The sequence below is a fragment of the Rana temporaria genome, chromosome 10, assembly GCF_905171775.1.
Source record: "Rana temporaria chromosome 10, aRanTem1.1, whole genome shotgun sequence".
Taxonomy (NCBI): Eukaryota; Metazoa; Chordata; class Amphibia; order Anura; family Ranidae; genus Rana; species Rana temporaria.
Genome location: NC_053498.1, coordinates 131,575,017 through 131,589,129, shown reverse-complemented (window position 1 = coordinate 131,589,129; position 14,113 = coordinate 131,575,017). Strand labels below are relative to the sequence as shown.

The following is a 14,113-nucleotide window of genomic DNA, read 5'->3' as shown; positions in this document are numbered from 1 at the left end:
AGAGCTCTGTAAGCAAAGAGCTGGTGACTGTCGGTCACCGGCTCTCTGCTCTGCCCCCCCCCCCCCCCCTGTACACTCACTGGAGCACTGAGCTGTGGCGGGAGGCTGGCTCAGGCTCTCAGCCATATTGCTGAGAGACTTAGCCAGGTGCCGGTCCAGAATTGTGGGCGGATCCAGACTTTATTACCGCAATCTTGCCCGAGCCTTGACCGGCTCTGCGATGTCAGCCGACTGTCGGGTCACAGGAGTGCCGAACGGACTGTGATCCACAGGAAAAGTACAGTCATATGAGCTTTGGCTGTACATCTTTAAGGAAACTGTCCCTTTCACGCTGCGATTTTTGCCGTAATTTCGAATGCAATTTTCCCGCGATCAGAGAAACGATTTCAGGTGTAAACTTGAGGTCTATAGACCTCAACTCGCATCAAAGTCGTACAGGGACTACATTAAAGTCGGTGTGACTTAAACTCTCCCAGATATGAATGGGAATCGTGGGGTGCGACTCGTCATGCGACTCTGATGTCCAAAGTTGTAGGAAAAGTCGCACACGTGTGAAAGGGGCCTAAGGCATGACTGCAGACATGATGGCGCAGTTTAATAATCTAACAGTCGGTGTGGTCTCTGCTTCTATTGCCCGCTCACTACAACTCCCAGCAATACATAGGTCACGGGGGGGGGGTGGATTGGCAGCAGATCACTGTGCAGCTGATATAGAACTACAACCCCCAGAAATCAAGGGGGGGGGGTTGGCAGCAGATCACTGTGCAGCTGATACAGAACTACAACTCCCAGCATCACACGGGGGGGGGGGGGGATTGGCAGCAGATCACTGTGCAGCTGATATGGAACTACAACTCCTAGCAATACACAGCTCACAGGGGATTGGCAGCAGATCACTGTGCAGGTGATCCCGGTGGAGTTGTAGTTCAGGATCGTCTTATGCTGGCCATACACATTTATTTATATATATATATATATTACACAATCCTATTGCAGATCAGTTTACTGTTTAGGGGATCAGGATAATTCTATAATTGATCGGCTTTGCTCTGATTGGTTGATGGAGCAGTATGTGTGTTTTCAGTCATTTATTCCATCACATTGTGTGATCAGATCTGTGTGTGTGTGGGGGGGGGGGGGGGGTCACCATTACACAGACTTCTCTAATGATGTGCTTTGCCTGTTGAATGAAACTTTTGTTTTTGCATATCAGATCTGTGATTGGTCAGTTCTGGGAGGACAACAAGTCCCAGACTGCCACAGCTATCCCTGGCGGCGGATCTGCTGCTTGTCCCGCTCAGTGTAGCGAGCAATGATGGCCCAGGTGTGCGGAGGTCACACATCTGTGATTGTGGAGTTGTAGAAGAGGACGCTGGCTGCATCTTCAGACTTCCCTCCCCCCATCATTGCACTGCCACGTAGTGAGGTGGGGAATCCTCCGTCACTTCTCCTCCCAGGAATGTCTCACTGCAGCGAGATCCGACTTCCCCCGACACTCCACATTCCCCCCCATGTGCCTGACACTGGATCATCATCATTATTATTATTATTTATTATTATTATTTATTCTGGATCAACTCCATGTGCCTGACACTGGATCATCATCATTATTATTATTATTATTATTATTATTATTATTATTTATTATTATTTATTCTGGATCAACTCCATGTGAATAGTGTAAAGTCTGCGTCTCTTCTATACAGCGCAATCTCATCCTTTAATATTATTTTCTAAGACCTTTCTAAAGACATTAGCCGTTGGCTGCTCCAAAATAAAGCAAACCAATCACAAGCGGGCTTATACCGAATTCTGCATATTTATTAACCACTTGCTTACTGGCCACTTTCACCCCCTTCCAGCCCAGAACAATTTTCAGCTTTCAGAGCCGTCGCCCTTCAAATGACAATCGCGCCGTTATGCAACACTGTACCCAAATGGCATTTTTATAATAAAAAAAATTCACACAGATATAGCTTTATTTTAGTGGTATTTAATTAAAGTGGTTGTTTTTTTCCTCAGCACATACCTCGTTATCACGATTTTCACCCCCCGGCAATCCCCCCCCCCCCCCCGGGAGTGGGCGTTCCCAAGCACTGCCTGTGATTGACAGGCTTCTGCACGGCCCATACTGCGCGTCACAGGTTGCCGAAAAAATCCGAACGTCGGTGCGGCTCTATACGGCGCCTGCGCACCGACGTTCGTGTTCTGTCGGCAACCTGTGACGCCCAGCATGCGCCGTTCGGAAGCCTGTCAATCACAGGCAGTGCTTGGGAACGCCCAGTCCCGCGGGATTGCCGGGGGGTGAAAATCGTGATAACGAGGTATGTGCTGAGAAAAAAAAAAAAAAACACCGGCATTCTGTCGGTAGGATGGCGCGACTGTGTGATGTCAGAAATTTTTTTGAGGGTGAACCTCCACTTTAACACAAGGTGTTTTTTTTTTTTTTTTTTTTTTTTTTGCTAAACAAAGAAAAGACCAATTTAACCACTTAGGACCCGGACCAAAATGTTTTAAAAAAAAAGTGCGCTTGTAAGACCGCTGCGCAAATATGGTGTGACAAAAAGTATTGCAATGACCGCCATTTTATTCTCTAGGGTGTTAGAAAAAAAAAAATATATATATATATATATATATATATATATAATGTTTGGGGGTTTTAAGTAATTTTCTAGCAAACAAAAATAATAATTTTTAATCTTGTAAACACCAAATCTGAAAAACAGGCAAGGTCCTTAACCACTTAAGACCCGGACCAAAATGCAGGTAAAGGACCCGGACAGTTTTTGCGATTCAGCACTGCGTCGCTTTAACTGACAATTGTGCGATGTGGCTCCCAAACAAAATTGGCGTCCTTTTTTTCCCACAAATAGAGCTTTCTTTTGGTGGTATTTGATCACCTCTGCAGTTTTTAATTTTTTTGCAATATAAACAAAAATAGAGCGACAATATTGAAAAAAAATATATATTTTTTACTTTTTGCTATAATAAATATCCCCCAAAAATATATAAAAAAAACGTTTTTATTTTTTTTTCCCTCAGTTTAGGCCGATACGTATTCTTCTACCTATTTTTGGTTAAAAAAAATCGCAATAAGCGTTTATCGATTTGGTTTGCACAATATTTAAAGTGGTTACAAAATAGGGGATAGTTTTATTGCATTTTTATTAATAATTATTTTTGTACTACTAATGGCGGCGATTGGCTTTTTTTTTTTTTTTTTATTTTTTTTTTCCATGACTGCGACATTATGGGGGACACATCGGACAATTTTGACACATTTTTGGGACCATTGGCATTTTCACAGCAATAAGTGCTATAAAAGAAAAAAAAGGAAAAAAAAAATTGAGTAAAATAAAATTAAACATTTTTTTTTTTCTTCAAAACGCCCCTGTCCCCGTTATCTCACGTGCAGAAGCGAACACGCATGCAAGTCCCGCCCACATATGTAAACGCCGTTCAAACCCCACATGTGAGGTATCGTCGTGTGCGTTAGAGCGTGTGCAACAATTCTAGCACTAGACCTCCTCTGTAACTCGAAAATAGTAACCTGTAAAAAATGTTAAAGCGTCACCTATGGAGATTTTTAAGTACCGAAGTTTGGCGCCATTCCATGAGTGTGCGCAATTTTAAAGCGTGACATGTTAGGTATCTAATTACTCGGCGTAACATCATCTTTCACATTATACAGAAAAGCTTATGTCTTACGTAAACGGCGTAACTAATTGCGACGGGCGTACGTTCGTGAATCGGTGTATCTTGCGCATTTGCATATTCGACGCGGGAAAACAACGGAAGCGCCACCTAGCGTAAATATGCACCCTAAGATACGACGGCATAGGAGACTTGCGCTGCTCGTATCTTAGCCAAATTTAAGCGTATCTGGTTTCCAGAATACGCTTAAATATACGACGGCGCAGATTCGGACTTACGACGGCGTATCTACTGATAAGCCGACGTAAGTCTCTGAGAATCTAGCCCTTTATATATAGTCTTATTTTATGTTTGAATATTATTACTATCCATTGATTTTTTTTTATTTTTTTTTTATTGCTTTATGCACACTATACACAGCAAGCGCTCCATTGTTTTAGAATTTTATACTTTCATGCTGCTGCATTATTGCACCTACAAAATGCATGTGCTTGTTCTATGTGTTGGCCATATATGCAGGCTGTACGAGAGAAATCTTTCTGGGCCAGATTCACATAGAAGAGCGGTGGCGTAACGTTTCGTAGATACGTTACACCGCCGCAATTTTTCATCGCAAGTGCCTGATTCACCAAGCAATTGCGATGAAAACCTACGCCAATTCAAATGGGCGTGTGCCATTTAAATTAGGCGCGCTCCCGCGCCGGACCTACCGCGCATGCTCCGTTTCCGAACTCCCACCGTGCTTTGCTCGAAGTGACGTCATTTTTTCGAACGGCGACGCACGTAGCGTAATTCCGTATTCTCGGACGGCTTACGCAAACAGCGTTATTTTTTACATTTCGACGCAGGAACGACGGCCATACTTTATACAGCAATACGATTGCTGTGTAAAGTTAAGGCACCAAAAAAAAGGACTAACTTTGCGACGGGAAACTAGACTAGCGGCGACGTAGCGAACGCGAAAAACCGTCGGGAAATGCCGTAACTCCTAATTTGCATACCCGACGCTGGTTTACGACGCGAACTCCCCCCAGCGGCGGCCGCGGTACTGCATCTTAAGATCCGACAGTGTAAAACAATTACACCTGTCGGATCTTAGGGATATCTATGCATAACTGATTCTATGAATCAGTCGCATAGATAGAAACAGAGATACGACGGCGTATCAGGAGAAACGCCGTCGTATCCCTTTTGTGAATCTGGCCCACTATTCCTTTGGTGTGAATGGATAGATCTCCTGCGGCTGTCGGAATACGTGAACCAGTGGCTGCAGCTCGTTGGCTCTTTGGAGTTTTTTGTTTTTACTAACTGTTCTCTCCATGGAATGATGCATCCCAATATTTTTGTGTGTTTGTATTTTTCAGATCCAAAAACTGGATAAGGCCGTGGCGGCAGCTCACACCTTCTACGTGGGGAACCCCGATCACATGGAGATGCGGCAGAACTTGGAGTATTACAAGGTGATGGCTGGCGTGTCGGAATCCGACTTCAAAGACTTGGAAGCCAAGCCGCATATGGTGAGTAGAAAGCAGGCCGGGCCCCGTATAGGTCCCAGGAATGCAGAGGTGGGATTAGTGATGTTTGCACCTCAGTGGGTTTGGTTGGCCATTCCATGCCCCGGCCTCTCAGAACATGAAAACACGTTGTTTCCGGGTCAGTGGCTGCATTATGTGTTCAGTCGGGGCTCTTCCTATAGACGTGACACTTGGGAATGAAAAACTGTTACCAATAAAGGAGAACTCCGTCTCCAATCGTCTGTCACAATCACCTTGTGTGCAAGAATCCGACCACCTGCAAAATCACTCGTACCATTTCTTATGTGGGTGTTCTAAGCCAGGGTTTGACAAATTTGCTTGGAATCTGGGAGCCAACTAAAAAAGTTAGGAGCCAGAAAACGCGCCCCGTCCCGACGAGCTTGCGCGCAGAAGCAAACACATACGTGAGCAGCGCCCACATATGTAAACGGTGTTCAAACCACACATGTGAGGTATCGCCGCGATTGGTAGAGCGAGAGCAATAATTCTAGCCCTAGACCTCCTCTGTAACTCAAAACATGCAACCTGTAGATTTTTTTTTTTAAACGTCGCCCATGAAGATTTTAAAGGGTAAAAGTTTTTTCAGCATTCCATGAGTGGACGCAATTTTGAAGCGTGACATGTTGGGTTGAATTTACTCGGCGTAACATTATCTTTCACATTCTACAAAAAAATTGGGCTAACTTTACTGTTTTGTTGTTTTTTAATTCATGAAACCGTTTTTTTCCCAAAAATTATTGCGCAAATACCGTGCGAGGGGAAAAAAAGTTGCAATGACCGCCATTTTATTCCCTAGGGCAGTGATGGCGAACCTTGGCACCCCAGATGTTTTGGAACTACATTTCCCATGATGCTCAACTACACTGCAGAGTGTATGAGCATCATGGAAAATGTAGTTCCAAAACATCTGGGGTGCCAAGGTTCGCCATCACTGCCCTAGTGTGTCTGCTAAAAAAATATATATATATGGATGGATGGATAGATAGATATATTTTATTTATATAGATATATAGATAGATATATTTTATTTATATATAGATAGATAGATAGATAGATAGATATATTTTATTTATATATATATAGATAGATAGATATATTTTATTTATATAGATATATTTTATTTATTTATATATATATATATAGATAGATAGATAGATAGATATATTTTATTTATATATATATAGATATATAGATATATTTTATATATATATATATATATATATATATATATATATATATATATATATATATATATATATATATATATTTTATTTTTTTAGATATATATAGATATATATATATATATATATATATATATATATATATATATATATATATATAATGATATATTTTTTATTTATATATATTTTATAAATGTTTGGGGGTTCTGATTAATTTTCTAGCAAAAAAATGTGATTTTTACATAAGGGAGAGAAGTGCCAAAATTAGCACGGTGGTAAAGTGGTTAAAAATGAAACGGTACTTGCAGAGGTAGATCAAAAAGCAGCATGTAACTTTCTGCATCGTCGTCATCACTCAGCAGGTATGATGTCGTCACCGGTCAAGCCCCGTTCCACGCGTTTCGCCACCAGGCGCACCACATTTTTATGACATGTTAGTGCAGCAGTGCTGACAAAAGCTGGACTTGGATTCCCCATCGTTTCCCTCTCCATGATGATCATTTTGTGTTACTTGACCTGACAATTGTATTTATTTTCTCTGCAGCAAGAGTTCCGCAAGGGAGTCGGCCATTACACAGACGAGGAGTATGCCGTTTCCATTGTCCACTTTGAAAAAGCCTTGGAGGAATATTTTGTCGCAGACCTTGAATGTCGCAGTCTTTGCGAAGGACCCTACGACTATGAAGGTTACAACTACATGGATTACAGTGCAGATTTATTCCAGAGTATTACTGGTATGAACCGACTATATCGCATGCATTTTACTTCTTTCTGAAGTGTCGATCTTCTCCAATAAGAAACTAGCGTTCGTAATTGAGTAAGCACATTCGTCACGCTGTAACGGACTGAAAAGCGCGAATCGTCTTTTACTAACACGAAATCGGCAAAAGCAGCCCCAAGGGTGGCGCTCTCCGAATGGAACTTCCCTTTTATAGTGCTGTTGTACGTCACCGCGCTTTGCTACAGCATTTTTTTTTCACGATCGTGTGTAGGCAAGGCCGGTTTAACGATCGGGTTGAAAAAAACATATTTTTTTCTAGACCATTAACTGCTTGCCGACCAGCCGCCGCAGTTAAACGGCGGCAGGTCGGCTCTGCTGGGCGAGAGCACTTGGCTATACGTCACCTCTCCCAGCAGCTAATAGGGGCAGGCGCCCCCGCTCTCCCCTGACGCTGGCGCGCGTGCCCAGCGGTCGCGATCACCGCCGGGCACCCGCGATCGCTCGTTACAGAGCGAGAACCGGGAGCTGTGTGTGTAAACACACAGCTCCCGGTCCTGTCAGGGGGGGGAAATGACCTATCGTCTGTTCATACAATGTATGAACAGCGATTTGTCATTTCCCCAAGTCAGTCCACCCCCCCTACAGTTAGAACACACCCAGGGAACATGATTAACCCCTTCCTCGCCCCCTAGTGTTAACCCCTTCCCTGCCAGTGGCATTTTTATAGTAATCAATGCATTTTTATAGCACTGATCGCTATAAAAATGCCAATGGTCCCAAAAATGTGTCAAAAGTGTCCGAAGTGTCCGCCATAATATCGCAGTACCGATAAAAATCGCTGATCGCCGCCATTACTAGTAAAAAAACTAAAATATTAAGAAAAATGCCATAAAACTATCCCCTATTTTATAAACGCTCTAACTTTTGCGCAAACCAATCAAACGCTTATTGCGATTTTCGTAAAAAAAAAAATAGGTAGAAGAATATGTATCGGCCTAAACTGAGGGAAAAAAGTTTTTTTTATATATTTTTGGGGGATATTTATTATAGCAAAAAGTAAAAAAAAATGTTTTCAAAATTGTTGCTTTATTTTTGTTTATAGCGCAAAAACTAAAAATCACACAGGTGATCAAATACCACCAAAAGAAAGCTCTATTTGTGGGGAAAAATAGGACGACAATTTTGTTTGGGAGTCACGTCGCACGACCGCGCAATTGTCAGTTAAAGCGACGCAGTGCCGAATCGCAAAAAGTGGCCTGGTCTTTAAGTGGTTAAAAATGTCATATTTTTTTTTACATCCCGAAAAACAGTCGTGTGTACGCGGCATTAGTCTCTCTTCCTTAACATTCCTGGCTTAACAGGAGGGGAGACCAGGGCTATAACTTCACTAGTGTGCTGCTCCTTCATCTTCCAATTGAGGCAGTATCCTTATGCCTTTAAGTTTTTTTAGAACCTTACAATTAATAATTAATTAATAAATTATTTATTCATTAATTAATTATTTATTAACAATTTATTTGGCCTTTTGTGGAGCAAGTCGCCTCAGTCTGGGAAAAAAATGATTTGTCTGATGCCAAAGACCAGGCTATTCCTTGATGGCTCAGGAAACCAGCTCTGAATTTTGGGCAAATCCATCCTCCTGATCTCTTGGAAGATCCCCACCATGGAATCCGGCTTGACAGCCTGAGGAGTCCCAGACACCTTGTGGTGCGGGGGACTTGTAACGGATCCCCCATCACACTCCACTTGAGTGTTTCCGCCGGTACACTGCTTTCTCCAATCTGGACCTTCAGATATCAGATATTACAGTTGAATATCTACAAGTGTGCAAAGTTTGTATTTATTGGAGTATAACACTCACTTTTTTACCCTGAAAAAAGAGGGTAAACTGTGCCTGCGTGTTATACGCAGGGGGCTGTAGAAAGGGTTTTTTTTTTTTTTTTGCTGAAACTTCCCTCTTAAAGTTCGGGTGAGTGTTATACGCCAATAAATACAGTATTTCTTCCACTATTAATTTGACGTTAAAGCGGAGTTCCAACCACAATTGGCATTTTTTAAATGTATGTCCTTCCATCCTGCGTTTTTATAATATAAATCCGGTCACTTACTATTTTACAATCCGCCGCCGATCCGCATAGATATTCAAAAAAGATGGTTTATAAAACTATGTCTACACCGTTGCCATTTTGCTTGTGGGCATTGTGAAGCCTACAGGCACCTACTTCCTGGAAGTCTTGGATGGGGAGTGATAATTGGACAGCGCACTGCATCCTGGGAAATGATGACACACATTTCCCAGGAGCATTAGAGGGAGATGATGTCAGAATCCTAGGTGGTTCCAAAGGCAGATTTTGTGGGACTGCATAGCAACAGGCATTTCCAGATGAGTAAAAAAAAAAAATTTTTTTTTTTTTTTTAGTCGTAAGCTACAGTTTAAAGCAAAATTGTTTTTTTTGATGGAACCTCTGTTTTAACATTTGATGTCACATGTTGTGTTGCAGATCATTATGTACAGGTGATGAACTGCAGACAAGCTTGTGTCTCTGAACTGGCCACACCGCCTGGCAAAGAGAAGCCCATTGAAGATTTCCTCCCATCGCACTTCAACTACCTGCAGTTCGCCTACCACAGCAGTAAGTGGATCTTTTGCTTCCCAGGTTATCAGATCTAACAGACTCAACATTCTCATTTTTTGAAGCAGAAGCTGTGAGTTAATATGCTGAAATTAAAAAGAAAAAAAGGTCTGAAGCTTAAAGTGGAGGTTCCCCCTAAAAAAAAATTCTAACAATACATTCAGAAGACTGATTACACTGCGGGTAGGCTGGGTTTTTTTTTTTTTTTTTTCGTACATACCTCGATATCTCCGTTTCATCCCTCGGCTTCCGGGTATGATTCTTGCGGGGCTGGGCGGTCCTAGTTGATTGACGTTCCTCCGACCGACGCATACTTGAGGTCACGACTTTCCGAAAGAAGCCGAACGTCATTGCGCAGGCTCCGTATGGAGTCGGGTCTATACGGCGCCTGCTCATTGACGTTCGGCTTCTGTCGGAAAGTCGTGACGCGCAGTATGCGCCGGTCGGAGGAACGTCAATCAACTAGGTCCAGCAAGAATCATACCCGGAAGCGGAGGGATTAAACGGCGATAACGAGGTATGTACGAAAAAAAAAAACCCAGCCTACCCGCAGTGTAATCAGTCTTCTGAATGTATTGTTAGAATTTTTTTTAGGGGGAACCTCCACTTTAACTGGTTAAGTTACATTTTGATCAGAAGTCCACTTTGTAATGTAAATGAGACATGCCCATGGATCCATCTTGTAATGTGTATATGAGACATGCCCATGGGTCCTCCTCCCCGGGTCCCGATCCTTGTCCTCCTCCGGTCCCAGATCTGCCAAGATGGAGAGCGGAAGGAGCTGGTAAATATGTCATTTACCAGCTCCTTCCTTTTTCTGAATGCACAGTTGGTGATCACTGACTGTCCATTAATAACTGAGCATCGTAAACTGTGTTTACTCTGCTTCAGTTTATCAATGGAGAAGAGCCTCAGTCCCTGTCCATTCATTTCCAGTGCAGCTGAGGCTGCTGAGAAAGGGACTCTGTGTCCTCGATCTTTCTCTGATATCAAAGCCCCCCCCCCTCTCCAACAGGGCTGATATAAAAAAAATTCTCTTTTTTTTTTATTATTATAATATAAATTATATATATATATATATATATATATATATATATATATATATATATATATATATATATATATATATATATATATAATACATACACACAGCGGCATGGATTCCTCCGACGCCCGGAACTTACAGTTAAGGGCGGTAAGTTATGGGGGAATCCGTTCGCTCGTTAACAAGTGATTGCGGCGATGTCGCCGAAATCACTTGTAAAATGTGTGCTCCTGTCCGTCCTCCCCTCCCCCCCTCACATACCTCTCTGCTAGCTCTGTCTTCGGAACTCCATCCTCCCCCCGGCCACCGAGTCTGTCTCCTGTCCCTCCCCCCCGATGTACACAGTGAGAGGGGTGAGCTGTGCTCTTCCCATCTCAGCTGTTCAGTGCTAGGACTCCTGTTTTGGAGGTGACAGGGTCAATAAAGAGAACCTGTCACCTCCAATTGCTATCACACAGGGAATTGTTTTCTCCTGTATGATAGCAAAAAATTGATAAAAAAAATAAGAAATAATAATTAAATTAATAAAATAAAGTAATTAAAAAGTAAAGAATAAGAAAAATAATAAGAAAATTATACAAAAATAAAAAAAAAGTAAGCGACAAGCTACAAATAAATAAAAGTGATAAAGTAAAAAAAAAATATTTGAACTAACCGTGCCGCCCCTGCCATCCGGTTGCCATTCTCCATTGATTTGGGGAGGGGTCGGTTGGTGGGGAGGGTGTGCATTGCGGAACCTGGCCTTGGGGCGGCAGGGAGAGCAAATCCGGCCCTGCTTGTACATGGTTTTGGTGCAACGCTAGTGTACACTATTGCATGACCAAATAATTGTCAAACTATACCAACACTGAAAACTAAAAAAAGCGGGGAAGGGTAAAACCACTTTCAGGTGTTTTTTTTTGTAGTCTGTGGGGATTTCCTTTTTATTTCCTGGAGACACCAAAGGAAATGGGAGATAATCTCTCCAAAGTGAACAGAATTCCCATCCGTTCACACTTGTGCGACATCAAAGTCGCATGACAAGTGGCAGCCCATTTGGTTCAACTTTGAAAAGGTTCCTACACTACTGTGATGCGACTTTGATCCAGAGAGTGTAAAGTCGGATCAAAGTCACGCTGGAAATCATGCGACTTTGGAGTCATGCTAGTGTGAATTGAGCCCGGGGGAGTTGTCACAAGAACAGGCGCCCCCCCCATTATAAGATTTTTGCCTCGGCTGTCCCTGGTGACAACTCTAAATTGTTGATTTTCCCCCTCACTGTGTGTCTGTGTCATTGGTCATCACGCAAATGAAGGGATGATCTCTTCAGCATGAACTCAGAACAGAAACCCAACAAAGGGTTCAACCCTTCCCCCACGCTATACAAAAATCTGATAAAAATGCCTTTGTTGATGGAGAAATAATAAATTCCTTGATCCTGGATCGTGCTTCTCCAGGCAGTCATCATGTTGGGAACACTGTGGTCTCCACTACTAACCATTTGTGGCCCTTTACTGGTTCCTAGCTGAGAATTACACCAAAGCGATCGAATGTACGAAGACCTACCTATTGTTCCATCCGACGGACGAGGTGATGAATCAGAATTTGGTGTACTACACCGCGGTCCTGGGGGAGGAACAAGCCGCTTTTATTGAACTCCGAGAAGTAAGTTTTCTGACAATGACATTTCCATGTCTCCCATTTCTATAGTGGGCTGTGCTTGTTTTTCCATCCACAATAATTTCCTCCTTGTTGCCATTTTTCTGACGTTTTTTTTTGAGTAATCGGATTGATTTAGACCAAGGGTCTCCAAACTTTCCAAACAAAGGGCCAGTTTACTGTCTTTCAGACTTTAGGGGGGCCGGACTGTGGCCATTCAGAGTGGAAACTGTCCTGGCGTCAGTGGGAGTAAACCATGTCCCATCTTTGGTATTAGTGGGAGGAATGGTGCCCCCATCATTGGTGTCGGTGGGAAGAATGGTGCCCCCATCATTGGTGTCGGTGGGAAGAATGGTGCCCCCATCATTGGTGTCAGTGGGAGGAATGGCGCCCCCATCATTGGTGTCGGTGGGAGGAATGGCGCCCCCATCATTGGTGTCGGTGGGAAGAATGGCGCCCCCTTCATTGGTGTCAGCGGGAGGAATGGCGCCCCCTTCATTGGTGTCAGCGGGAGGAATGGCGCCCCCTTCATTGGTGTCAGCGGGAGGAATGGCGCCCCCTTCATTGGTGTCAGCGGGAGGAATGGCGCCCCCTTCATTGGTGTCAGCGGGAGGAATGGCGCCCCCTTCATTGGTGTCAGCGGGAGGAATGGCGCCCCCTTCATTGGTGTCAGCGGGAGGAATGGCGCCCCCTTCATTGGTGTCAGCGGGAGGAATGGCGCCCCCTTCATTGGTGTCAGCGGGAGGAATGGCGCCCCCTTCATTGGTGTCAGCGGGAGGAATGGCGCCCCCTTCATTGGTGTCAGCGGGAGGAATGGCGCCCCCTTCATTGGTGTCAGCGGGAGGAATGGCGCCCCCTTCATTGGTGTCAGCGGGAGGAATGGCGCCCCCATCATTGGTGTCAGCGGGAGGAATGGCGCCCCCATCACTGGTGTCAGCGGGAGGAATGGTGCCCCCATCACTGGTGTCAGCGGGAGGAATGGTGCCCCCATCACTGGTGTCAGCGGGAGGAATGGTGCCCCCATCATTGGTGTCAGCGGGAGGAATGGTGCCCCCATCATTGGTGTCAGCGGGAGGAATGGTGCCCCCATCATTGGTGTCAGCGGGAGGAATGGTGCCCCCATCATTGGTGTCAGCGGGAGGAATGGTGCCCCCATCATTGGTGTCAGCGGGAAGAAATGGGGTGCCCCCATCATTGGTGTCAGTGGGAAGAAATGGGGTGCCCCCATCATTGGTGTCAGTGGGAAGAAATGGGGTGCCCCCATCATTGGTGTCAGTGGGAAGAAATGGGGTGCCCCCATCATTGGTGTCAGTGGGAAGAAATGGGGTGCCCTCATCATTGGTGTCAGTGGGAGGAATAGTGCCCCTTCATTGGTGTAAGTCTGTGGCATAGATCCCCATCATTTGTGTCAATGGGAAGAAATGGTGCCCTGTTGTCAGTAGCAAGAATCATTCCCCATCTTTGGTGTCAGTGGAAGAAATAGTGTTTTGTATCAGTGGGAGGAAAAGTGTCCCAAGGGCCGGATAAAGGCAAGCAAAGGGCCACATCTGGCCCCTGGGCCACAGCCTGGAGACTACTGGTTTAGAACACTAAGCCCCCGTTCACACCAATGCGACAGTTCCAAATCGCATGACAAGTCTCACCTCATTGCTGGTAATGGAACTGGTCACATGGCTGTGACTTATGTCATGGCGACTTTGAAAAAG

At 44.2% G+C, this 14,113-nt stretch overlaps 1 protein-coding gene across 1 annotated transcript in view; it reads left to right on the top strand.

Moving 5' to 3' along the window:
- P3H1 (prolyl 3-hydroxylase 1) overlaps positions 1–14,113 on the top strand; it is a 44,761-nt gene that overhangs the window by 4,186 nt on the left and 26,462 nt on the right. The window contains exons 2-5 of the mRNA XM_040326284.1: positions 5,019–5,171; positions 6,915–7,104; positions 9,593–9,724; positions 12,274–12,413. Coding sequence (XP_040182218.1) covers positions 5,019–5,171; positions 6,915–7,104; positions 9,593–9,724; positions 12,274–12,413 — 615 coding nt within the window. The remainder of the gene's footprint in view (positions 1–5,018; positions 5,172–6,914; positions 7,105–9,592; positions 9,725–12,273; positions 12,414–14,113) is intronic.